Source organism: Simochromis diagramma, unplaced genomic scaffold, assembly GCF_900408965.1.
Source record: "Simochromis diagramma unplaced genomic scaffold, fSimDia1.1 OVJJ01000602.1, whole genome shotgun sequence".
Taxonomy (NCBI): Eukaryota; Metazoa; Chordata; class Actinopteri; order Cichliformes; family Cichlidae; genus Simochromis; species Simochromis diagramma.
In genome coordinates, this window is record NW_024387040.1 from 14,165,623 (window position 1) to 14,193,614 (window position 27,992).

The following is a 27,992-nucleotide window of genomic DNA, read 5'->3' on the forward strand; positions in this document are numbered from 1 at the left end:
GAAAGCCCTCTGTAATCTTGGCACGACGAAGGCGAGCGTCTCACTGAGGCCGACCGCGAGAGGCTCTAGAGACAGGAGTGGTTCGCCTACAGGATGTTTTCCACTAAGCAGCAGCGCTGAGATTTGTGGTTTTACCATAATGCGGACCTCAGTTCTAGATGCTGCTACAAAGCAGATGTTACCTCTGGAAACCAGCTGTGAGAGTGCAAGAACTCCCTCTCAAGTCCAACTTCTCAATGTCTTTCAACTACCACTCATAACGCATTCATGTGTGCGAGCACCGATGCTACGGGGAGAGTGGGTGTGGCCGGGAGGCAGCTTTCTTCATGTTCTGATGACACTGCAGATTTGGAAAGTTCCCCAAATGGAGGCTTTAAAGTTGTTGAAATTCAAAGTTTTTTGCTTCTTATTAGATTTTCAAAACTTTTTCCAAGTGGAAGGAGAATGTAGGGGTAAGCGGTTAGAAACCAGGAGAGCCTCAAGGGATTTAAAAAGGTATTAAAAATCTCAAAGCAACACCTTTGGTGTCAATCAAAGGGCCCAGTGGATGAAGAAACCAAGATATGCAGTTAAGTCTAGCGAGAACACACTTGACAAGGAGGCTGTCCGTGCAAAAAGTGTGCCCCAAAGCAATCCAATCAAACACGCAACTTGCCGCAATCATTAAACGGAGATGTGTGCTTCTCAGGCCACCCCGTCAGCCTGCAAACTTGAAGCTGACGCCCTGAAGACACACGGCCCACAAAAACACCCGAACAGCTCGACTGGTAATTAAATGCTAGCATCTCTCTACAGCTCATCTTGCAGTAACATCATGCCCTGGCCAAATCACTCTGCAGTCTCCGGGCTCCAGTGCATTCAACACTCAGTTGTCAGTTCTGCCTGGGAATCCAGTGCGAAATGCAGGAGGTCTACAACTATTAAACATCTCACAATAGCCATGAAAATCACAGCAAGCGTGCCCAAAGGACATTATGATTCACTTAGCTTCACAATAATAATAACACAGACGTAAGACCGAAGTTCAGCAGCATTTTACATGAATCTGAATAGAATATGAAAGTGCTGTTTTCCTCCAAATCCCTTGTTAAATGTATCGAGTTTAAGCCTTCAAGTTCAGATAACCAACCTGAGAAATGACTCACTATTTAAGACCTCAAAGTTCAGTTCACTAAAACGTTTTTTTCCCCAACCTGGATCACCTGTTTGCTATGTTGATAAATGACTACATAACTTATTTATTGCTCTTTATAGCCTTTGTCTTGATTTGTTAGCCTGGTTTAATTAAGAAATGTGCTTTCAAAATAAAAGTGAACAAAAGATGTAATAAAACGATGTAATAAAAGCTGAATCGTATATAAAACAGACAAATACATTCAAATCTATTCTTCTATGAGACTCCAACTGCAAGCTCTACCAGTAGGACAAGGCGTTTACAAGCCAGCCAACATGCATTACCTCTCCAGTCCTGGATATGCCCCAGAGTGTTTTCCTGGTGCCTGAAACACCCCACCTTCGAGGAGTCCAGGAAGCATCCAAGTCATGCGCCATTTAAACTCACTCTTTTCCAGAGGAGTGGTACCTCTACTCAGAGGCCCTCATGAATGACCAACCTCTTTATCCCATCTGAGGAAAAGCTACAGACACCTTTGGGAGGAAGCTCATTTCCGCTGCTTGAATCTGTGATCTCATTCTTTCGGTTACTAGCCACAGCTTATGGCCATAGGTGAGGCTAGGAAAGTAGATCGACCAGTAAATCAACAGTTTCACCTTCACGCTCAGCTCCCTTTTTAACACTACAGACCGCTACGGCGTCTGCAGCACCAATCCCCCTGGCATTCTCCCACTCCACTCTTTCCCCACTCATGAACCTTGATACGGGATACTTGAACTCCTCCACTTGGACCAGTAACTCCTCCCCAGCCCAGAGAAGGCAATCAAATCTTTTCTGGGTGAGAACCATGACCTCACCCAGTGTGAATTCTCATCCCAGTAGCTTTGCACTCAGCTGTAAATTGCCTCAGTGCGAGCTGGAGGTCGCCTCTCAATGCAGCAATAACGACTACATCATCAGTAAAAAGCACAGGCATGATCCCCAAGACCACCAAACAGGAAACCTTTCACCCCTTGGCTCTGCCAAGAAATACTGTCCATAAAAGTCAAGTCAAGTCAACTCAAAGTCTCCTGTAGCACATTTTAAACAACATCAGCTGGCCAAAGTCCTGTATAGGACATACAAAATATAAACTAAGTGTTGTCACTAAATCAATATTAAATATACACTAAAAACCGCCAAATAAACAAAGTAAATAAAAACAGAATTGGCGGCAAAGGCCAAAATCCTATTCCCATCAGGAACAAGCCCCCACAGCACTGAGAAACTACTAAAGACTGAAAGGCCAAACTCCTACGCACCCCAAAGTATATCTGAGAGAATAAAAAACACTCCAGTCTTCAACAACCAGGATGAAGACGACTCTGAGCCTCCTGAATTTGAGGCATTCCCCTCACCAGCATCCTGGCATAGAGTATAATCCCTCTGAAATTGAAGCACACCTTCCAGTCTTGCGTCTGAAAATGGGGGGATCAACACCCATTTTGCCAGACCGGAGGCACCATCCTCAAACTCCATGCAGAGGAATGGCAAACAGGACGGTCCCACGACATGCAGGGCCACGATGAACTTAGGCCAAGTCTGCTGGAGGTTCACTAAGGTTTTTTTTTATAACCATCTCTGTCCTGATACCTGATATACCGACTATGATACTCTAAATTAAAAAAAGTCATATTTTATAATGATTGTCCTTTTTTTTTTTATTAAAAAGGACCAAAAATGTTTTTTTTCTTGCCCTTTACTTCATGTACCAAGTTTGAATCCAGTGCTGTGCAGAGGATATCAGTCATGGCCAGAGAAGGCCAGCGTCTAATGAATCTCCACATTGTCACAAGTCTAATTCAGACAGCCGTGCTGACTGTACACCGTTATGTTTAGGAATGGGATTGCAATGTCTGTGGGCTTTCAGTGACCAATAAAAACCCAGAGTCAGGGGCATATGAAACACCAGTGGCTGACAGACACATTAATAACCTAGAATGAATTATTCAAAAACGCTCAGGCTCTAATCCATCAAATAATATATTAAGCTCCCTCTCAGCTCAATGGGGGATGAAGCAGCAGACGGACAGGGAAAGCAACACATTAAAGGCAAAAAAATAAACAAAAGCAAAACATAAAAATAGAATTTTTCAGCGCGGCGGTGACAAAGGCAGTCGAAGTGCATTATAACATCAGTTTCAAAAATGAGGCTCGAGCGAGGGGTGAGATGGAGAGACAAAAGAGGGCGCGCGCATGAAACCAACTCCACCGCTGCTACCATCGCGGCAATTAACAAAAGGAGCAGTTCTCACTCAATGAATACACCGGGCGCATTGTGTATGAATCTGATATTCAGCAAGTGAGAGATAATCCTTTCTCTGCGTTCTTTTAATAGGAAGAGCTTAGAGAGGGGGCCTCACAAAGGTTCACCATCTGTATCCCCCATGGCTGCTGGCAGCGTATAATCCACAGATCAACTGTACAAGGAAATTAGGGCCATAAAACAGAGTGGGGCCTCTTTTCTTCTTCTCGCAATTCTTTTCAAACAGTTTGGTAGGAAGGAAGCGGCGAGGCTTATCAGCGAAGAGGACCTGAGAGGGAAACGGGAGGGCAACAGGCGTGCAGAGTTTCTATGAATAAGCAGTGGGAGAAAGTGGTTTCTAAAGACGAAGAGGTAAAGTGGGCAAGAGCAAAAGTACTGAAGGAGAGGGTGAGAGCGAGTGGTTGGGGGCGGTGGTGGGGGGGCGTTGTACAGAATGGGAGGTGCGCAGGCCAAAAGAGCCCAAATGAGAATGGCCCACTCCGGCAGAAGTTAATGACGAGGGATCAGAAAAGCAAGATTTCCATTCAACACTTTGAATTATTCAGGGTTGCAGGGCAGCTATTTGCATTGCAGATGCCTTTGCTTTCCATTCCTCCACTGCTCTCCCTCCATTCGTCCTCTCTCCAGCTCTCTCCCTTCCCTTTCTCTCTCTGTCTCGAGCAAGAGAATGGCCCTGCCTCAGGGTTAGGAGATAGACACATTCTCAGCTCCGCGGAGAGAAAGCTTTGCCCATGCAAAGCAGGAGATTATCTGCCATTTCCAACACAGCCCAGGTTCAATGGTCACTGTGGCAGAGAAACAAATAAAACAAAGGTCAGAAAACATGCATAGTAAGCCGTTAAAGCTATCTGCCAGGGCCCCGGAAATATTATGAGCATGTCATATTCCATCAGAGCTTTCAAAAGGAGCGTGCGTGGAAAGAGGCCCATTTGAATTCGACGCATGAGCGCGCCGACGGGGAAAGAAAAAAAAAAATGTTAAAAAGGGAGGGGAAAAAAGAAAAATCAAAAAAAAAACACATTATGGCAACTTCAGACAACGAGGCAGCGACACATCTGCAAGTGCACGTCTGTTGATGTGGCGCCTGCTGCTTTTGAGAAAGTGGTGGTTTGACGTCTCTGTCAGAGGGAGCGGCGTGCGCAAGGATGAAATGACAGTGCTCGCGTGCCCCTCGTACCATCCTACGGCACGTGCGAGCGATCCGAGTTTGTCTTGTAAGGAGAAAGAAGTGCTCTGTTCAGTGAGGGAGGGAGAGTGCTGTGGGGCTGCAGGGTGAGGATGGAAGAGGAGGAGGAAGAGGAGGAGAGGGGGAGATGACAGAGTGACAGCATGACTCATCATCTTCGTGGCACATCTTTCACCTAATAACACCCAAACTCTAGATCGTAGAGGGAGGGGGGCAGAGAAAGATGGAGAAACGCAAAAGGATATAAAGACTAAGTCAGAGACGGGGGAGGGTGGAGACAGATCGACGGCTCGACAACAAGGTCTTAAAGGAGGCGTTTGAGTAAAAAAAAAAAAAAAACCTGAAATGAAGATGACAAAAGCCTCGGTGAAAGAAGAGGAGCAACATCAGACGGCATTCTCGATGCAAGCGACTTTGAAAGCCTCGTTTTTTGTGGTTTTTTTGCGTACGTGTGCATGTTGCGCCCCTCAGCGAGTGTGTCTGCGGTGAGCGGGAAGACGAGAGAGGGGTGGGCGATATTTTTGAGTTAGCAACCCAAAAACCCATCACCACAGGGTGCTCTCTGACAGCAAGTTTTCTCACCGGTTCCTTTACAGCACGAACCCTGTTTATTCATCACTTTTCTAAAGATGAAACTGGAGGACAGAAGGTGGGGGGAGAGGCTGAGAGAGACGGGAGGCATCCAGTGTCGCGGCCCTGCTGCCTTGCTCGGATGTGCGCGGCGATGAGGCGGCGACAGCCACGGGACAGAATAGATTATGACTTTGTCTCTGCCGATAATGAAGCTGTTATAAGCACGGAGCCGCGGGCCCAGCGACGAGGCCGCGGCGCTAGTCAGCATTTTCCCCCCGTCGCTCTCCTGTTTTCCGTGAGAGGGAGGGAAGCGAAGAAGATCTCTTTAAAGTCACCCACTTTCTGTATCTATCATCAGGGGAGCGCAGAGATGGCTGAACTGGTTCAATCAAGATGGTGATAAGATGGGGAAAGCTGCCGACTCTGCAGCTCTCCAGGAGTGAGGCTTAGCTTAGCGCTGCCCATGGGGTAGGATGAAGAGAGAGAGAGGGAGACGGGTCCCCACCAAGAGATTTTTTATTATATGTGTGTGGTTTCCAGCACAGGGTCCTAATCACTGCACAAACCCTATAAACGGAGCAGCTGGAGAGACGAACAGCGAGCTTGTGTATGTGTTTGGTGCGGGCGAAGGAGAGCAGCTCTCTGGGGATAGCATGTCCAGCCAGAGGTCAAACCGCATCTCCAGAGATCAATAAAAGCTGCGTAATGTTTCCAGAGCCTAATGGGAGATCCACTGCAGCTATTTATACCGTTTAACACGCACAAAAAAAACAAAAGAGGAAATACATTATTATGAAAAGGTTCAGTTTCATTCAAAGCATTTGAATTAAACACATTTATGCATTAAAGCGTTTTCAGTATGCGCTGATGCAAAGTCCACTAAAACTCGACTATTAAATCCCCCTACTAATGCGTGTGTTGTGTTTACACAGGCGGAGAGAAAGTATTTGTTTTCAGTATATGGAAATCTACCCTTTTAGGAATAGATTTACATATTTAGTTGACTCGAAATGCATTCCTCTGTTTTGTTCTCCTGCCCGACCATCATTCCCGCTTCTCTCTTGATCTCAGGGGAATCTCACCCATCAGAGCCTCAAAGCAGTTGGCCATGGCGTGCCGCAAGTCCGACTCCCTGCACAGATCCGGTCCGTGAGCGTAGAGCATGAAGCGATCCAGCTCCAGTTTCTGCAAATGAACAAATGCATTCACGTTAGCTCGCTGTCAACAGCACCTCACTAATAACCACGTAAAAAATGATGACCTGTTTCGTTTCTTTGTTTCTTTTTTTTTGCATCCCGCACATTCACAGGCTTTTATGTAAGAGTCCAAAAACTCAGGGGAAATAAAAAAGATTGCATGCCCTTGCTGGAAAAGGTTCTACTTCATGGCACTGACAGATGTGCTCATGTGCTGTCCAGCTGTGGCATGAAGCACTAAGCCGGCACAGGAGGAGAATGTTCACACGTGTGCATACAGGCAGACGCACGCTCACACGCACGCTAGATAATCCCAAGATAAAACGTGAAATCGCACTGTGGTGACCTTCATTCACTCTGAAAAGTAGTTCTTTTACTAGGCGCTACTTTCTTTACAAAAGCATACATCAGTACAGCAAAATTGTACCACAGAGAAATGGCCTTTGAGCAGCAGCTTCCATTCATATAAAGAATTGATGCTCAGAATCATCGTACTGACTTTAAACAAGTCACTGGGATTTATAAAACTGCCCCTGAAACATATGTCCATGTCCTAATTTTTAATAGGATATTAGTGCACGCAAGGTAAATACAGTCAAGTCGCTAATGAGGAAAAGCCAAAAGCTGCAGTTTCTCCAACGGCCTTTGGAGGCTCCAAAAGTGAGCTGAAGTTGTGCTTTTTACCCCAATAAGCAACAAGAAAACAGCAACAAGTAGTTTCATGTAACAAGTTTGAGGTCAGATTTCTTAGTTATGAGACCAAACTTGTATGTATTTATAAGAGCAGTTAAAAAAATAAATAAATAAAAGATAACAGAACATAAATTAAATAGTTGCTCATCTGGCTCCTGATCCATCCAGTTCACAGGTCACTGTAATGCCCGAATTATGCTTCAGTGAGACATCGATGTTGTACGGTGTAACCAAACACTCCTTTAAAACCCTACGGTGGAACCTGACGTGCACCTGCCGAGAAATGTAAATACACGTTGAGTTAATGTAGCCCGCAACAATTCGAATGGCGTGGAAGGGTGAGGGGTAATGTTAAGAGGCGTTTCTGAGTCAGGGCGTAGATTCACTGCAGAAGTCTAAATAAGCTCAATGTATAAAGTGCAAAAACAAAGTGATAGGTTTTCTGGTCTCTGGTTGGCTGTACTGCTTAAACTAATGAAAATGTACTCGCACGTACCGAGTCTGCTGGACGGTTACAGTGTGAATGGAGTTTTTACTACCAAACTTCAGCTATCACAGTAGCGTTTCCTGGGAGTCATGGATGGACAGACTGAGGCCTCACATTGGCATAAGTGGTTCTTTGGCTTAATCATCTTAGAACATCAAGATCATCTTAAAGCTACACTTATCAAAAGACATGAGCATGGCTACACTTAAGCCAATGTGGAACTGCCAAAAACCTTACTTTGGAGCCATTTGCAGCTCCACAAACTCCACAGACCCCCGACGTGTTCAAGATATGAGCTTCTCAAGCCAATTAATGTCCAGTTTTTACCCACAATAACCAAGAAGTATCAGTAAAACGTCAAGTTTTTTAGTGTTGTATAATTAACAAATAATCAAAACAATTTAAAAATGTATATTTTCATCAAATGTGGAAGTGCAAAACAATACAGTTCCTCTAATGTCCTCTTGAGGCTTCAAAAGCGATCAATCCCCATAGACGCCATGTTAAAAGGTCTAACTTTATAGCATTACAAAGCATGCTTACATTCTAGTATACCTTATAGTTTTGGTCTCAAATGACTTTTTTAACCAAGTGCATGCAGGATGAATTTTCTTTTATAACTCATCCATGTGGATGAGTTACAAAAGTTTAAGATTACAGCGGTGGTCACTTTCCTTGACATGCAGATGCTACCACAGGTAAGGCTTAACCTTAGTTAATTTAAGTCACTGGTCTGAGCCACTGGATCACTGTTTGGTGTTAATGGCCTTTAAAGCGGTTATCAAACAGAGAGCGATGGTTGAAGTGCTGTTAATTATCTTCCAGGAATTCTGTGCTCCAATTTTAGTTGGCGATTTATCGGTATTTCACCTGGTACTAATTAGCAGATATCTCCGTGTATGTGACAAACCCGGGACAGTCTGTTTGCAGCTTGATAACCAAGCATTGACCTGATGGCCAAAAACAAAAATCACAAATGGTGTGTTAGTGCCCAGAAAGGCAATTTAATGACCAAATAACCACTGAAATGACCAATAAAATGATCAAAATTTATATTCCAGTGTGTGCTTCTTTGAGCATCCTCATTAGCAGCAAGATGTGCTAACCACAGTAGAGTGGTTTATGTAGGCACACTTTCTACACCTGGTGCGAGGGGCTGCTGTTCCAATCCTGGGGGTGCTCCTTTTGCACCTGCTTCTCATTTTGTTGGTGGGGTGTGGGTTCAGAGTACTGTATCTTGAGATCAATGGCAGAAGTGGCTGAGAATTAAGGAGAAGGGTGTCTTGCAGTTGTTGAGGTCACCAGCATGTGTCCCAGCTCTCCCAGCATCACTCTTCATTTGTAGGTTGTAGATGACTCCCCCACTTCAGTGAAGTTGTTTCTGGCGGGACAAAGGCATCATCATCACCTCTGCCAAGGTGCCCGAAGGAAAGACGTTGTCCTCGGAGCTCCTCCGTCAGTTGGAGTCTGAACCCCATGCCTTTTTTTACTTCCTGAGAACTTCCAGTGTTGTCATCCAACATGCTATGTATTGCTTTATTCTGGTGTAGGCTTCATCTCCACTTCATCTACAATCCTCCAATCCTCACACCTTCGCCTCCCGTGCAGGTTTGTAAGGGTGCACAGCAGCTAAAAGATCTCCCTTGTTATAAAAAAGTCAAAAGTAGATCTCAGGCTGCTAATGCAGGAAACTGCATACAGGGTGAGCCCTGGTTTGATACCAGTGGGTACTGGATTGTAGAGCAGTCTCTCTTCAGTGGTGGGACCCACATGGTTTTCCTTTCATGAGGGATCCACTCAGTCACCGGCTCCTCGGTCTCAGAAAATGCTCCTATGTTCTTTTCCATCAGCTGCTCGGCCTCCACCTCCATGCCCCCCAACCCCAATCCTCCCCCAAAGAAGAGGATTCAGGCACTGGCTAGTACTCATCATCAGTGGTGATGCAGTCAGCCTCTTTGGAGATTGTCCCCTCATCTTCTGGAGAGGAAGTTTCTTCATCTTGGGCAGATGTCTTTTCTTCAAGGGCGGAGGACTGCTTGGCTCTCTGACCAGATCATACAGACAGTGCTTGAAGCAGTGATGACCTTCTTGCCAAATAGCCAGAATAAATGATCTGGAAGCTGTTGGGCTTACTTACAGCAGTAGCTCTGTCTGCACCTGCATAAACTCCAGGACACGTTTACAAACAGTGTTTGTTGTTGTTTGAGCTGCAGCTGCAGGTTTGAACTCTGCAAAATGTCCTGTGATTGGGGTTTTTTTTTGTTTTTGTTTCTAGAGTTTATATTTTTGGTATGGTATCTTTTTATGAAAAATACAAGAGTAAAAGTGCTTTTAACATGTGCTTCAAAGCGAAGTTTGACTGGGAACCTCAAAGCTCAACAGCCTGCATCCACAGAAATGCACTGCAGCCTATATAATGTTTGATGCGTCATTATTTATTCCAGTCTATCTTGCAAATACATGTTTGTGCTGCAATGTCATGCACAAACATAAACTATTAGATCCTTAAGATCAAACCTATGTCAAAATTGTTTCATTATTTTGGTCCATTGGAGTGTGGTAAGCCATCGAAAGCCGCTACTAGAAACTAGGAATATTACATGAAATCGCTTGCTTGCCCAAAAATGGGTAAATGATGTAATTTGGTAAAAAACACTAAAAACTACAATTTTCATGTGTTGACTTTAGAATGAAAGCAATTTTACCTAAATGGCATGATATAGTACTGTCAGTAACAAGGAATCAACAAAGGTGGTTATAATGGGTTTCAATTGGCCAAAAATGGCCACGATAGAGTCAAGAGGAACAATTTGGTGTATAGTGAATATTATTGATATTATTAAGGAGCTGATGTTGAAAATGAAAAAATCTGACAAAAATACACACCTTTGTGAAGTTTCATTCCATTTGCATTAACAGAACAAAAACGAAGTGGCCACAAATGGCCAGGATAGAGCCCAGAGGGTTAATTAAATGTTCACATCTGTTTTCTTTTGGTTGGTAGTAAAAAATAAGCAAAAACTCAGAACTTCACTAACAGGTGACTGCATGCAGTAATTTCTAACTAAATGCAGTTACTGTTAAAAATCGCAGTTAAGGGTTTGGTTGATGAAAGCGATCCATGCCAACATCACTGATGCAGGCCCGTAAAGTTGTAAAATTTCAAATGTGTACTAATAAACATCAAACAGAGTTTTTCGGTCTAACAACAAAGCACATCGCAGATAATAATCTGCATAGGTTGCAATTCAGTGCTGTGATGTGTGAGACTGTGGGTCAGGCAAACTTTCTGCAAACTATTTCTATGAACCAAGTCGAAAGTAGCCCAACTTGACTCTTCTGGCAACGCACTACAGACAACAAAAAACAGTCAGGGTGCTATTTAATTACGGCTGATAACTGTTGGTGGTATCCCACCCCCGGTGATTGCACACACAAATTAAATCACAATTCATAAATACTCCAACTCAGAGGGAACCCGCTCTGACTTTTAAGCCTTCCAAGTGAAGTGGCGGATTGTGCGTTGCTCGCTCAAGATATTTTTTGAAAGATAATTGCGAGTGTTCTTGAGCAGACGGCTTTAGAGGAGCCTGGTAAACAACTTGGCAACGTTGAACACTGTATCACACTCACTTTACCGCGAGCGGCAAATTGAAACAAGCCAAACTGCTACACAGCACTAATGCAGATTCGGGCGGCTGCATCTTTGTATTCAGCAGGGAGCAACATGAAAGATTGAAGTTTTTAATTGCTTTCTCCACATCACGGGACGATTATTGTTGTGTTCTTTACAAACGTGCCAGTGAGTACAGCTTGGCTCTACGACGCTGCCAGCAAGAGAGAGAAGGAGGGAAGCAAGGGGGCCTAGCGATAACAGGAACTGGAGAGTGTTTCAGGGAGACCTCTAGGGGCCCATAGGGACCCCAGCCGCACTCGTCTAGTCCTCCAAAACAACAACCTTTTAACTCCAATTACAAACCTGAGGGGGCAAAAATGGGGTAGTAATGGCATCGAGACAAAATTACTCTTTTCCCCAGTGCCTGCTTAGAAAGGAGCAAAGTCATAACAGCAAGACAGAAAACAATAAGACTGTCTCCAACATGTTCTCCTGCCAGATCTGACACCTTACACCACTTTGACCTGCAGAGGAAGGTAATGAGTTGGTGGAGGTGGGGGAGGTTTACCTTGGCTAGCATGGCCAAATGCTGGTTCTGTACGATGGCCGTTCTGTAGGTGGCCAGGCCACCCTCCTCTAAACTGGGAAAAAGGTAGTACAGGTGAACACTGTGGAAAGAGAAATCAAACACAAAATAGTTCAAGTTAGCCTTTTTATGGTTTTTCAAATCAGAATTTCTCATCCGAACATGTTAAAGGATAGAAAAATATGACCAAGTATAATCGAATAAAAGTTATTGCTCAGCCCAACAGACACGAGAATCTGCGATGAAGAAAAATAAGCCAATAACTGTCCAAAATAAGGATGACAAACATACAATCTACACGCCAAAAGCAGCCCACCAAAGACGGCTTTGCAAATGTGAAAACTGGGCATCGTTTTGGACTCTAGCTTGAGTTGCGAGTTGCTAAAAATACCAGAAAACCGTGTTAACGTGGTGTCTTTTAAGGATTCACTGTTACATGGGCCAAGTACGGGTGTTCGCTGGCTCTATTATTCAGTCCAGTCTCATAGCAAAATGTGAAATAGTCACAAAAGAGCAATCTATTTTTCCCCACTGACAACAATTGCCAATTTTTTTCTGTGTCAGCGAGAGCACAAGTTTGTAATATTTGTGATATGCTTAGGTAGGAATTATTTTTTATTTCTTTTATTTACAAAAGCTTTAAAAGACTAAACTGTGATCTTTTCCTGAACCTAACTCAGAGGTTTCTAACGCCTAAACCTCACCAAGTCATTGTTAATGCCCGAGCTCAACCGAGCGCCATATGTTGAATGAATATTTAAAAATGATACAAATGATGTGTGAAAATCTGCGTATGACTCAAACTGGTGTGAGCAGTGAAATGACTCCACCATCAACCCCTCCTGTCTCAAAGTGGAAAATTTTCATTTATGAACATGGACGAGAATCGGTACATATAAGGGTGGACACAGAAATAACTGCCTGTTGGCGAATGACATGACATTTACAGCTGGTAGTGGCTAGTGTTTGTTAGTTATTTCATTAGAAAGAAGGTTTGGTGAGGAAAAGCGGAATAAACGATGACATAATGACAAAATACAACAACCTATATTTTCAACTGGCCAAACTGGTATAGTCTGGTATGTCTAATTCCCTTTAAATGTCACGTTTTTGGATTTTCTTCCCTTTCTTTCTTGCCGATTCTTTTCTGAGCCAAACGTCTGAATCATCACGAGTTTTGCATATTTGTTACTGACAAAGAAATATGCATGGCTTGACACACCACCCCGAAGTGAAGCGGTTAAGTGAAGGAGCTGTGCCAACACATTTCTTTGACTGATGACAGCAGGCTGACTGAATTGCCTTTTCCCCCCCCCCATAAAATATCTCAGGAAGTTCATCCATTATTTTGTAAATGAAGGATTTGATAAATGTGACATTTTCTGGATGTACTTTTTCAGACTAAAGTAGTGGATTTTTTTTTAGCTTGTTATATAGGACTTGAGATCAAATTGGGCTGTTCTTGGCCCATGAACTAAAGAGTTTGACAGCCCTGGTCTGTCCAAAAAGTTTAATGCCATTTCACGCTGCCTCATCCTGCATTTTCAAAACTCTTCAAGACCGACTAATTAATTTTCCCGACATATCCAGCCTTTCCAGGTCTGCGCTGGAACCCAGAAAATGGCGGCGGACGCTTGAGTGGTTCCACAGCTGGGTTCCGCGCTAGCAGGTTCCATTTTCATTACGGTCCGGCGTCTCCCTAACTGCGCCGTGTCATTTGATTTCATTTGAATTAAAACAGGCAATTTAATTCAGTCATTTCTAATCAATGCAAAGAGAGGAAAGCAGGTGGCGTTCTGTTTTTCCAAATTCACGAGAGGTCCATTTGTCAGGGTATTGTGATCTTAGTGTGGAAACAAAACACTTGGAATTAATAAAAACCCACTTAGTGTAATGGAAAATAATGAGACCAGAGACTCTTGGTTTGCTAGCCAAAGTGTCAGTCACACAACCCGACTGAGTGGACTCCACAGCAATTTTCAGGTAGGAAAACACGCTGTATTTATATCTCTGCTTATTAATAGCCTCCACCAACTGTGGCACTTTCCAGACACCAACTGTGAAGCTCATCTGCAGTCTGTTCCTCGTGTGCTTTTCTTTACGTGTGCTGCTGTACTTTCTGGCCCAAAAATAAAGAAACCAAATCAATGCGCCCAGCCGTGCCTCGGTGTTTCTTAACACAACTACAAACATGACTTCACAAGCATTTATCTTTAATAATTTTTACTCATTTAAACACCTGGACTTAAAAAAGTCCTTCTGATGAAATATTTACTTACAAATATTGCACGTGGCCTTATTTTCTTTACATCAGCTGCTGACCCTTGTAAAATAATAATCTCGCTGCTCCCCTCTACTCAACACTAACTCCCACCCAGCGTTTGGAGCTATTCAAATGTGCAAAATATTCTGTTGGCTGAACAGCAGAGACGCAGATAGCCTCCAAGGGCAGTGCATGCTGGAGGTGCACGAGGCAGTTGGCCGGATCTGCTGTAGCCATTTAACTGGACAAGAGGCTGATAAATAATTCAGAGGGCCAGAGCGTAGGCCAAGCATGTCTCGTCAGACGCTAACAATCAAAGAGGAAGGCAGAAGAAGAGGAGGGGGGTGAGAAGGAGAGAAAGTGGCAAAACATGCCCGGAGATACCAAGAGAAACAGAGGCTAACCACCTTCTTTGTAACACAGTTCCTGGTGCATAAGGAGCTGAAGCGGTATCCTTTGTAACCCAGTGTCAGCTCCTATTAAGGTTTAATCCTGTTCCTGGATGTTATGGAAGCGTTAGCATTGAGGCTTACAAATGAAATTCTGGTAGGAGAAGTTATGCTGGTGGGCAAATGGAAATCTGATAAAAATCTATTCTCCCTTTTCTATGTGCATGTATGCGTGTGAAGGGTACACCTCGCGGAAAGAGAAAAGCCCTTTTCTTATATGTTACAGCATTTATGCTCGGAGACGGGGGAGGAGGATGTGGTGGAACAGTGGGAAAGTACAGTTAGTGGCACACTAACGGACTTCACCGCGATGGATTTTAAGTCAAATGATCGAAATGTGATTGAAGTGAAGACTTTCGGCCTGTCATTCAAGGGTTTTTACAAAAGTACCTCATTAACTGTTTATTAATTAGTGTATTTTCTGCACTATAAGGCAAACTACGAAGCCGCACCACCTGATGGATTGTCGGAGCATTAGGGCTGCCGTAGTCAGGAGCCTCACCGAGTAATCAGGGTCCCAAATTTCATCCTCTTCATGTCCCAAAGTCAAACGGACACTGCAGCATCACTGAAGAGTTAAAAACTGTCTAAATTCTTTCATCCTTAATAAAATGATCAGCGTTGCTCCTTTACCAGGAGTAAAAATTAAGTTTAACATCCAGGCATCCTTTAAAACAGAATTTATTAAACTTAACAGAGTTAGAAGTTAGCAGGAAGTTAGCTCGCCAGTTTCGCTAGTTACCTAAACATGATATTGCATGTTCTGACTGAGAGACAAATAAAAAAATAAAACGTACAGCTCTGCTATCACTTCCAACATAAATGAAGACAAGAAACTAAACAGCAGTGACGTTTGTAGGGTTACTGAAGTTGGACTAGCTGGTATATAATGATGTGCTACGTGATCGCTAGTGACACAGCTATGTTAGCATAACATAAACGGTGAAGCTGCAGGATGAACACTAACTTTTTTACACTCAAAAGTTAGCATGAGGGTTCCTGATGGTTATGGACTTCAGTCAGGAGCACAACTGAGATAATCCATCTACAATACGAGGTTAGTCATGGGAATAGAGCAGCTGCGAGAGAATTCAACATTAATGAATAAATGGTACAGAAGTGGAGGAAGAAAGAAGAATGACTTGAGTAAAGTTTGACTTATCTGACTGTTTTGCGCCTTATGGTCCGAAAAATACGGTATAGCCTTTTTTTATACATAGTTCCCAATTTTCAGAGATTCAATATTAATTCGGCAAGTTGACATAATTTATACTATCATTAATATAAGGATAAGTACACTCTGGGTCATCATTTATCCCACTAGCACTAGTTCCACTCGCACCACATGCCCATGCCATAAAACTGTGATCGGCCTCGGATTATCCTCCTCACACCGGTACAAGTTAATTTTAGTCTCCTCTGTCCAAACAGCTTTTTTCAGAACAGTTTCTTGAGTGTAGCCAGTGGTTCATGCCATGCTGTAAACCCTTTCTATTTCTATGCATGGAGCCATCTCTTGATTGTAGACCTTGACACGAATACACCTGCCTCCTTGTGTTTCATTCCACATTTCAGACCGCTCCTCAAGTTTTTATTACCTCTCCAACAGCCCGCCCACCCACCATAACGACGTCCTCCCTCCCTCGCTCTGACGTCCGTTTGGACCACACCTGGAATCAACCCAAGAACTTTTATCTGTTTAATCTGTCATGAAATAATAAAGGGATGTTTTTCAATTATGTCCAATAACTTCTGAGCCTCTGAAAGCAGAGGACTATATATAAAAATGGGTGTACTTCCTAAACTGTTAATGAACCCCTTGAATCAAAGCTTAAAGTCTGCACTTCAATCACATCTTGATTGTTTGATTTCAAACACTGTGGCGGTGTGGAGAGGCAAATTGCCAAAACACACACAAAAATAGTGCCAGTGTCTAAAAACTATAGCTACTGATAATCTCTGCACTTTTCTCACATGTTTCCTCTCAGAGGAGGAGGAAGTGGTGGAACACTGAGGAGGTAGGTGGGCTATCTCGCTAAGTAATGTATGAGATTAGTAGTAGCTATATATATATAATGAGCAGTGTGTGCTGTGCTTAGGTAAGTGCCGGACAGCAGCGCCCGCACTCACCTGGCAGTCAATAACACAGTCAGCATTCCAGACAGCAATTCCAGACAGCTAATTGCAAGTTGTCATGGAGAATTTCAGCCTATTAAAATAGGTTGAGGGCGGCGTGAGAGGTAACGAGGAGGAGGAGGTGGTGGGAGGGGTGGGGTTTACATCCCAGTTCCAATTACCAGTAAATCACTGTCTTGAATGAGTTGAAAGTATGGAGAAGAGCGTGGCTGTGACAGACGAGGATAGATGTAGACAACGAGAAAGAGGGAGAAATGGAGTGAGAAGGTGAGAAAGGAAAAAAAAAGACAAAGGCCGATAGTGTTCTCGTCGGCTTCAATTAGCGCAGGTGTCTATCAGAGGCTCGCAGGCGCTTTCTCACCTGGTGAGGAACTCGACAACAGCATCACCGAGGAACTCCAGTCTCTCGTTGTGATTGATCCTAGAGATGGGGAGGAGACGAAAGGAAAGGCGGAGATGTTAGGACATTAGAAGAGGTAGCAGGAGAGATGGGCTTCTCACACATGCACGCACACTCTCACACACACACACACACACACACACACACACACACACACACACACACACACACACACACACCTGCTCACCTGCTAAATCCCTTGCTTTCACAGTTAAAGTTAATTTTCTTGTCAGCAGGCCTGCCGGGTATATTAATCACAAGAATCGTCCCTTTGATTGCTCCTGTGGTCAGTGATAGCATGAACAGATATGTGCCCGCAGGCAGCCTACCTGGAAGGGGAGGGGTCATCCTGTCCCAGACGAGACATGATGTTAATCAATGTGTTGATTCCTGCGAAAAAAAATGTAAAAATCCCCGGGATGGTAGGGTTAGAGTTGCCTGATAAAAACGACTGGTCATTTTAGAGAGTAGGAAAACATTGAAATAAAGACCTTTTTTCCTCATGTACATGTGGTGGACCTTCCTGTCGCCATATTTGGGCTGGCGGATGCCGCAGTTGGACAGCGAGTTGCGGGCGTGGTCGGGATTCATGCCAAAGTTGAGGTGATGGCTGGGGTGAGTTAAGGCCAGCTGAAAGAGAGGAAACGTTCGTCGATTAACAAACGGGGATATTTTGAACACTTTGTATACCCACAGGAAGTTGCTGTCACACTTTGAAAATCTGACTGGGATGTTATCTGAAATACTTCTACGTAGTTTGTGTCAGGAGGTCCTCCGTTTTGGATAAAAAATACCTGTAGTGCGCTCCAATTTGGACAATTATGCATATTATTAGTTCCTTGTGCAGTTCTGCAGAGTTCCAGGGTGTTTATTATTTGTCCAACACACGAATGCCCCTCCCTGAGAAACATCTGCCAGAGGTTTCTTTCTGGAAAAGGGGAGTTTTTCCTCGCCACTAAAGCCAAGTGCCTATTTGGCAGCAAGGTGTTATGTGATTGTCTGTTGAATTGAACTGATTTGAAAAAGTTCTCAACATGTTTCACTAACATTTTGAGCTTGCAGCATGATGATGAGATCTATTTCAATGGTCTCACAGGGTGATGATCATTATTTACTACAAATACAAGTGTTGAGCAGTCTCTCCATTTCAGAGCTAAAATTTCCACACTCTGCATTTTGACCGTCACAAGTAATCCATGCAGTATTTGTAAAAGCACTTCATGAAGTTGTACCCGACCGCGTGAATGCTCTTAGAAGCATGTTACAGTTTGGCATCTGTGAGTGTGCTTGGGTGCAAGTCACGTGAATTTCGTCACCAGACAACGATAGCAAGGCTCTGAGCGGGCATCGACAAGCCGGCTGCTTTTTAATGATCGCACAGATTTATCTGCAGAGGTGCCAGCCTACAACGCAGGACCTACGCAGGCACCTTTTAGTCGGACTTATCAAAGACTTAAACAAAGAGTAACGTGACTGACTACTCATCCGTGGTGTCTCCAGCTGTCTGTGTCCACAACTAGAATATAATAGCCGCTTTACAATTCCCTCGTCTCTGAGTCTGCTAGGGTCCAAGTGACATAAATTTCATCATCAGACAGCAAGCGTGAGGCTCTGCCGTTTTTTTGTGACTGGCAGACTCGTCCACAGAGACTTTGCATTACAATACACCAACTACGCTGCGCCCATCAGACAGACTTCAAAGGAGAATAACAGGAATGACTGCTGACCTGAGGTCTACAGCTGTCTGTGTTAAAATAGCAAGTCTAAGTACGGCAGTAGCAATTTGAAACATATTTGTTTGATGTAAGCAGTGGTTCTGACTGTATAGAGCAGAAAGACAGAACATGTGATGTCCATTCACTGGCTGTGATATGTCACCAGACTGTTACCTAAGCAATCCTCACATGCACGCTATCAGGCATCACACGGGGGAGCTGCTCGTTAAAGGCCATTTAATGTCTGATCTTTTGAGTCCTGTTTGGTCTAGAACAGTTTAGGCTGCAGTGCATGCGTAAAAACAGCTTTCTTTGCAACCAGGAAGGTCACCTATATATATGAGATGGAGTCTGCATTACTGCCGACTAAGGTAGTAATTTCTAAAAGGCCAAACGCTACAGTGGAAAGCGTTGAAGCACTGACCCATGCTGGCTGTTTAAACACAAGCCCTTGTGTGGCTACAACTTATATGCAGTAATCATTCAAGTACATATAGTTTCAATCAATCAAATAATAGAGAACGAGGCGTTGTTTCTTTTTTCTGCTTAAAATTAGATCCCGGCCAGCAGACACCAGGAGGTCATAAAAACAAATCAAGGCCAAAATCAAGATCAAACTTCCAAATAAACAGCTCTAACTAGGAAGACCGCGCTCAATACGCAATCGCATGGAAAAGCAGTTTAAATGAGGGAGCCACACTCCATGAAGAGGATCTCAGACAAGCTGCCAGAGGCAAGCACCAGCAAAGAAAGGAGAGAGTCCCGTATTCGAGCACCTCACATCAATGCCCACACTGCGAGAACATTAACGGTTCCAGAATTGGCCTCTTCAGCCAATTAAAGACCTAAAATAAGAACTACCCAAGAGGCGCACCATACTTGAGTTGTGAGTGTGCACCGATTACAGTATTCATCTGCATCCAGTGGCAAACATCCACTTATTGCTAATAGAATCAATGAGGTTGGAGGGATTTGGATTTGAATTAAATATTTTGACAGATAGCTTATCAACTATTGTTAAAAAAAATAGAAGATAAGAACTGAAAGAATTAAGGCAATATACTCTAAAAGACTCAAACACTGCAACGCAAAAGAACTCCATAGTTGGACCAATGCTTTTATTCGGTATTGTGATTATAATGGTTGATGCAACAGGTCAGAGCCATTCACTTAATCCTCATCCTCCGCTGCAGGCTATTATCCTGTCCTTTAACAAAATGGAGGAAACCATGAGCTCCAAACAACTCCATCTGAAAGCGTCTTTGATTCAGTGTCCCAGATGGCAAAATGGTGAATAAAGCTAAGGCCATTTGCCAAATACAGCAAATGGATCACAGTAACATTACCAAGACGACGAGTGTGAGGTCACCTTTTGGCTCGTCACCAAAGTGAGACAGAAAAAACAGCAATTCTGCAAAGTAGTTTTGGATCAGAATACTTGGGCGGCTTTCAAATGAATCTGAGCAAATTGCACGTTTCTTCTCATTTCATTCCAACTTGATTGTTTAAGAAAGTTAAAATCTATTTAAAAAAAACAAAACACGCACAAACAGAACATCAAATATTTTTCATGACTCTTTTTCACAGCGCCAAACACTAAAATAAAAGCCACTAATTTTCCAAGGAGTTTAATTTACCTAACTTTTACAAAATATTCCAGTTGTAGTCAAATGCAGGACAAGGCCAATGAGGCTTTAAGTTCCTGGTATATGCATTGCTCGAGTGTTTGGGCTGCTTAGGTCATGAGACTTTTTTTCCAGTGATGCTATTTGCATTCTTAATGCATTTGTTGCTATTTTGCATTAGTGACTATATATATTGACATCTGAGCTGCCACTTGGGAGCAGAATAAAGGAATACGGGAAAAACAATTGACCTCCAGGTCAGTGTAGAACTGCCAAAAGCTGCAGTTCCTCTAGTGGCCTCTTGAGGTTGGTTCCAAAAGTCAGTCAATCCCAAAAGACTCCCAAGTTAAAAAGACCAACTTTACAGGATCTCTATTAATCATATCGTCTGGCATACCAGCTGTATGGTTTATGACAGGGGTCGGCAACCTTGGGCACGCGTGCTGGGTTAACTGATGGCACGACACGCAGTGAATTAATCTGAGAAGGTGCATTAAAATAAATAAATAAATAAAAAATGGCCGGGCCAGAGGTGCACAGTGCAAATTAGCTCACATAGACACATTAGTTGTGCCACTTCTTAATGACGGTATCTTAGCTAACAACCCAAACTACCAGATTCAACTTGTAATTGGCTAAAAATAACTTAGCCTACCAGTGAGAGGGACGTTGCTAGCTGGCAGTTTTAAAATGCAAGCGATGTTGAAATTTCCACATTCCGACACTTCAAATACTTCAGGAGCTGTCCGCTCAGCGCAGCATCAGCACCACTGAAATAAACGGATACATCCGTAGACTTGAGACAGAACTTGCAATGCGTTTTCTGGACTTTCAGGTTTATGGACCAATGTTTTCTTTTCTGATCAAACCAGAAAGCTTTAATGAGCAGCTGGGTTTGCATTAAACTGGCTGGACACAGAGGACATCGAAATGCAGCTGATAGAACTGAAAAGCTCGACTCTGTGGGGGTCAAAGTTTGGAGAACTACTAACGCAGCTGTGCGTGTTCATGGAGCTTGCATTTTCACCTGCTGGACATCACTACCTGACAAGTTTAACTGTCTTCAGAACATTGCAGAGGCCTTATTGACAGTATTTGGCTCTACATATCTGTGTGAGCAGATTTTCTCTCACATGAGTGTCCTCAGGTAGCCGTCTGAATGCTGGACACTCGGAGACCTGTGTATCTGAGTGGGAGACCAGAGATCACATTAACATGTGTATCCCTGTATTAACAAACATGCCCTAATGGCCCAGTTTATTTTTCTTATCATTGTTGTGAGGAGACCATAAATAGCATTTGCATTTGCTGTTATGGAGTTCTTGTTATGAATAAAAAGTGTCTTTTTTGTTTCAAAATAGCTGATAACTATTCGCTGATAGCTGCCAACATCTGCGAACAAATATACAGTGGCTTGCAAAAGTATTCGCCCCCCTTGAACTTTTCCCACATTTTGTCACATTACAGCCACAAACATGAATAAATTTTATTGGAGTTACACGTGAAAGACCAACACAAAGTGGTGCACACGTGAGAAGTGGAACGAAAATCATACATGATTCCAAACATTTTTTACAAATAAATAACTGAAAAGTGGGGTGTGTGTAATTATTCAGCCCCCTTTGGTCTGAGTGCAGTCAGTTGCCCATAGACATTGCCTGATGAGTGCTAATGATTAAATAGAGTGCACCTGTGTGTAATCTAATGTCAGTACAAATACAGCTGCTATGTGACGGCCTCAGAGGTTGTCTAAGAGAATATTGGGAACAACAACACCATGAAGTCCAAAGAACACACCAGACAGGTCAGGGATAAAGTTACTGAGAAATGTAAAGCAGGCTTAGGCTACAAAAAGATTTCCCAAGCCTTGAACATCCCACCAAGCACTGTTCAAGCGATCATTCAGAAATGGAAGGAGTATGGCACAACTGTAAACCTACCAAGACAAGGCCGTCCACCTAAACTCACAGGCCGAACAAGGAGAGCGCTGATCAGAAACGCAGCCAAGAGGCCCATGGTGACTCTGGACGAGCTGCAGAGATCCACAGCTCAGGTGGGGGAATCTGTCCATAGGACAACTATTAGTCGTGCACTGCACAAAGTTGGCCTTTATGGAAGAGTGGCAAGAAGAAAGCCATTGTTAACAGAAAACCAGAAGAAGTCCCGTTTGCAGTTTGCCACAAGCCATGTGGGGGACACAGCAAACATGTGGAAGAAGATGCTCTGGTTAAATGAGACCAAAATGGAACTTTGTGGCTAAAATGCAAAACGCTATGTGTGGCAGAAAACTAACACTGCACATCACTCTGAACACACCATCCCCACTGTCAAATATGGTGGTGGCAGCATCATGCTCTGGGGGTGCTTCTCTTCAGCAGGGACAGGGAAGCTGGTCAGAGTTGATGGGAAGATGGATGGAGCCAAATACAGGGCAATCTTGGAAGAAAACCTCTTAGAGTCTGCAAAAGACCTGAGACTGGGGCAGAGGTTAACCTTCCAGCAGGACAACGACCCTAAACATAAAGCCAGGGCAACAATAGAATGGTTTAAAACAAAACATATCCATGTGTTAGAATGGCCCAGTCAAAATCCAGATCTAAATCCAATCGAGAATCTGTGACAAGATCTGAAAACTGCTGTTCAAACACTGTCCATCTAATCTGACTGAGCTGGAGCTGCTTTGCAAAGAAGAATGGGCAAAGATTTCAGTCTGTAGATGTGCAAAGCTGGTAGAGACAGACCCTAAAAGACTGGCAGCTGTAATTGCAGCAAAAGGTGGTTCTACAAAGTATTGACTCAGGGGGCTGAATAATTAAGCACACCCCACTTTGCAGTTATTTATTTGTGAAAAATGTTTGGAATCATGTCTGATTTTCGTTCCACTTCTCACGTGTGCACCACTTTGTGTTGGTCTTTCACCTGGAATTCCAATAAAATTGATTCATGTTTATGGCTGTAATGTGACAAAATGTGGAAAAGTTCAAGGGGGGCGAATACTTTTGCAACCCACTGTAATTCTATAAAGTTGTTCTATATAGTGTGTAACTGTTCATATAGAGCGTTATTAAATTTATTGCTAATGCAATCATATGGCACATTGACTTCTGAGGAAATTTTAGATGGCACTCATCATCAGAAAGGTTGCCTACCCCTGGTTTATGAAGTAGGTGAGAAGTCTTGAACAAAGCTCAAAGAAGTCCAGTCAGTTTCACAAACTTCACAAATAGGTCAAGTTTTGTTTTTTGTTGTTTTTTTTAACTCATCCATTTGGATTTTAGGAGGACTTAAAGGTTAGGGAAATGGCCAATTTGACTCCCAGATGGACTGACCTTGGCAGATGGAGCCAGCAACTGTCTGCTAGGCCTCAACTCAGTTATCCCAAGTTAATGAACTATACCATTTGTATGCAGTTTGGAGCATTATATTTGAGCTGGTAAATAGTGTGGCTTGCGTTGTTGAACAGCCCATGTAAGAAGTTCTCTAAAGTTGTCAAATTTCTAGTGTTAAGACCTCAATTTATTTTATATACACTCTGCCTGCTCAGGAGAAAGAAAGTAGTAGTATTCAAGAGCTACAATGTACAAACACCAACAAAAGCTGTCCTTTGGCATTCGTAAGTGCTTCTTGTGTCCTTCTTTGCTTTTTACTGTCTTATGTGTCTTTTCCACTTTGTTTGTAACCACAGATTTAAAAAGACAGACATCAAAGTCATAGATGAGATCAATTGGCATTCCTGTTTTAGGCTTCTACTCAAGTAGAATGATGTTTCCAGTTCATTGGAAATATGGATAAAATCCTACTGTATCCTAAAGGGCTCCCATTTATTTAGAAGACAATGAATCAAGTTAGTTCTAAATAAAATAAATAATTGTTGTTTCCACAAAAAGAAAAAATTAAATTTCATTTACACAACATGAAATTAACAATTTCAATAAAGCTACTTTTGGTTTCTTCCTTATTCACAAGGTGCCGCCACAGCTCCACATGCTTGATTTGGCAGATTCTTTATGACAGCTAAAATCCAGGGGAATTTGTCTTCCCCAGAAAAGAAGCAGCTGGTTTTGGCCATCTATCACCTCTACTGGATGGCTGCAAATGCATGAAATCCAAACGGTGCACACCATAAAGTGGCCCGGGGTGCTGTGAAAACTATTGTACTGCAATCAAGAGTTCTCAAAATAATAAAACATTGAACTGTATCTGGACCATTTCTGTTAAAAAACATAATGAAAATTGAGGAAGATGGTTCAACATTTGTGGGCTAGAGCTCCACAGGACTCCATTTATTCTAGACTCTCTCTTTAGTATTTATAAATTCTTTGCAGACAACAACGCAATACCACAAATACGCTTTTACAAAGGGCAAGTGCAGCGCACAGTGAGCAACAAAAGCCAAACTGACAGCATTTAGACATCAACAACATGACCAAAACCTCCCGAGGCCTGGTGTAAAATCTCCACAGAGTCTGATTTCCATTTACCATCCTGGACTTAGACTGACTAATTGACTAATTACCAACTGTAACACCAGAAAAGCAGCCTAATAATGCTGGATGAAGGAGAAGGAGGGGAGGTAGCTCTACTTAGGTGAGCTGCTAAGAGAGAAAAAGGATTCCTCTTCTTTCTCACAGAGAAAGTTGTTTGCATGAAAATTAATGACTAAAACTTTCAAACCTGTAAAGAGAGCCAAAAGTGGGAATTTAAAGTAAAGCAACCCTGAAGGAAACGCATTAGTCGACATTCAGCTTTGTTTGAAAAAAGGACAAAAACCGCTGTGCCTAGAAAGACTGCCGCAGCTGAACATCTCAAACTCGCTGAGGGAAGAAAAAGGAAAAAGATAGGGCTCAGTAGGATATGTCAAGCCTTTATCAATCTTACATTAGGAGAATGTTAATCTCAGCCCAGAAAAAATAAAAAGACTCCAACTACTCTTTCCCCTGGGCTTGCTTTTCAAAATGCTTGTCTCCTTTCAGCCAACTTCAAATCAATTTCAAGCTCCAATGAGATATATATGTAAAACGTTAACAGAGAGGTTTCAATATTTATAGTTGCTCAAGAGGCCTTCAGCTTTGTAGCCCTGAACACAGAAACGACAAATTCAACAGCATCTGTTATTTTTTTCTTCTCTGGTTAAGAGTAACAGCATTCTGAGGGAGGTGGGTAAAAAAAAAAAAGTCAGTTATTTGACATGACACAAACAGAAATCAAGCAATTCTCAGCACCGCGTTGACACTTTGATGAGAAAAAAATAAAAATATAAGTAAAAACAACCCACCACGTCTACATCCAATCTCACCTCCCCCATTGTGTGATGTCAAACACCAGTCAATGACTGCCTACTACACAGCCTGAACTACGGTGCTGGGCCCTCTAAAGAAAAAAAGTATGAAACAAAATACACGAGTAAACACTGCAGATCCCTCACTGCTAAGAACAACAACCAACAGCAGTGATTCTGTGGACAGGATTGACGTCTGCAACTGTTCCTGTCAAGATAATGACTCCGTTAAGTATTGGAGTGATTCGGATTTAGCGATCGCTGCCTCGGCTGCTGCTCGACCGCCTTTGGCTAAACGGAAATAAACATCATCGCTCAGCTGAGAGCAGAGGACCTGACTGGAAAGGGTGCTGCTCGTGCACCCGCGTGCAGGGAAAACCGATGGGCCGATCTGCCTGCTTGGCAAACACAATGATGTAATTACTCTGTACAGCTTTATTTAAAATAGCGCATGGATAAAAACCAGGCTTTAAAGGTTAAAGAAAAAAAACAGCGAAAAAAAAAAAGAGGTTGAGGATATAAAACAGAGTTACCATTACGTTGATGGATGTTCACGACACAAGTCAAAGCTTGAGCAAAGAGATTCTGTCCATCAGAAATCCTTAATACATAATCCAGTTTGTGGCGTTTTAAAGATTTGACAGCCATAACGAGGCAACAGCTTTGGTTGTATGCTTTGGATATTTGTGAAGAACAAAAGAGAATAGTGGAGATCTGTTCTGAATGATGGCCGTTTAGCCACATGATGACAGCTTGGCTTTCAGTTCTTTGAGAATATAACCGCGCTCGTTATCACGTCCTTCACATAATGAAACACTTAGCGAATCGCCTTTCATTCATTTCTTATGGAAATATTGGTGAGAACAGGTTAACTCTTGTGTGGAAATAATCTTTTAGGAGGCACGGATGAATATTATAAAATAGGCACATTTGTTATGGAAATATCAAGAAGCGAGAGGAACACGCGTTTCATAGTTTTCCCTCCTGCTACACACAATCACATCAAACCATTCTCCATCCAGTGTTTCCCATCAGCGGCTGCTGAATGCTTCATGGAAAAGGTGTGCCTTCACTAACACTTAAAAACAGTCACACTTGACCCATGTCTGAGATCGCCAGGAAGGTTATTTCGGAGTTATGGTGCAATGGCGGCAAAAAGGAAAGTTGGACCGCCCCTTTTTGTACAAGCTTCGGTTGTGGTGCGAGAGAAAGAGACGCAGACCTTAAAGATCATGAAGGAGAACATGGATGCAGCATATCTATCACTTATGCAGGTGCAAAGCCATGCAGAGTCATGTGATTTTTGTCCCACTCAATGTGACTGAAGCATTCTGGGCTCGTTGTAAATTAGACTTGACTAACTGCACTGCATCACAATACTGATACAGTCTTTTACCAACATGCCATGAGGGTTTAATCTATAAAGATTTTGTCTCTGAACAAGTTCGCTCACTAAGTAGAAGCTCATTAATTTCTAAAAATGTAGGATCAGGCTTGAACAGAGTTATGTTTGATTCATTATTTTTGCAAGGGATTACAAAGACATAGACGCATGTTGAAACAGCTTAGGTTTTATTGATTTCTTTGATTTGGAAGCTCCCACAGACCCCGCGGCTCTTTGAGGACTTAGCCTTCAATTGGTGTTGTATTTAAATCTGTTTGTTAAGTAACTAATGCGTTTGATTCAATTAATTCCAATCTGGTTGTTGGTGTTACCCCCGTTTTCATCCTGCTGAGTGAGAACTCCAACGCTGGCATCTTCCTCGCCTCCATACAGCTGGCCAATCACAGAATGGAGTGGGAGTGAATATCGGATGGATTGTTAGAAAGGTACAGAAATGGTTCGATACAACCCTTCTCCAATTTAACCCCGGGCATGTGTGGGAGAAGGAGGTTTCCAGAGCGAGCCTTCCAACAAGCAGTTCTGATGAACCACAGCGGGGCACACCACATGGAGACTGCAAGAACTGTAAGAGATCCACTTGGGCTCCTTGTATTTTCTCAGACAACTTTATGAGAGGGGAGTGGACAATATTAGGCAAGTTTAAGAGTTAACAGTTCTTTCAGTCTCTTCACTAATACATAATGCAAACTATATCCATTGCAAACCACCTTTGCACTGCAAGCGGTGCTCTCCATCACAGTGAATCGAAGAATGTAAACATCAGGCAGGCGCAGTAGTCTCCAAGATGAATCATTCGTACAATATATCTGTCTCGTGTTGTGGTAGTTGTATCAATCAGTCAAATCAGACAATAAACTAGAAATATAAAACTATAGCCTTAGGTACTGGTTCAGATTAAGCGGCTGAAAAATGAAGCAAACTGGCTATAGTTTTTCCCTCAAAGTGAGTCAATCGCAATCGACTCA

General features: G+C 42.9%; 1 protein-coding gene across 5 annotated transcripts in view; it reads right to left on the minus strand.

Moving 5' to 3' along the window:
* The window catches only part of drosha (drosha ribonuclease III), a 134,690-nt gene that overhangs the window by 59,076 nt on the left and 47,622 nt on the right, over positions 1–27,992 (minus strand). For 4 of the 5 annotated variants that reach the window (XM_040044229.1, XM_040044228.1, XM_040044227.1 and 1 more), the window contains 6 exons: positions 17,496–17,634; positions 17,334–17,394; positions 17,192–17,242; positions 16,966–17,025; positions 11,739–11,838; positions 6,261–6,363 (listed from right to left, as the gene is read on the minus strand). In XM_040044229.1, the coding sequence (XP_039900163.1) occupies positions 6,261–6,363; positions 11,739–11,838; positions 16,966–17,025; positions 17,192–17,242; positions 17,334–17,394; positions 17,496–17,634 (514 nt within the window). The remainder of the gene's footprint in view (positions 1–6,260; positions 6,364–11,738; positions 11,839–16,965; positions 17,026–17,191; positions 17,243–17,333; positions 17,395–17,495; positions 17,635–27,992) is intronic. The other variant, XM_040044230.1, reaches the window with a different exon arrangement.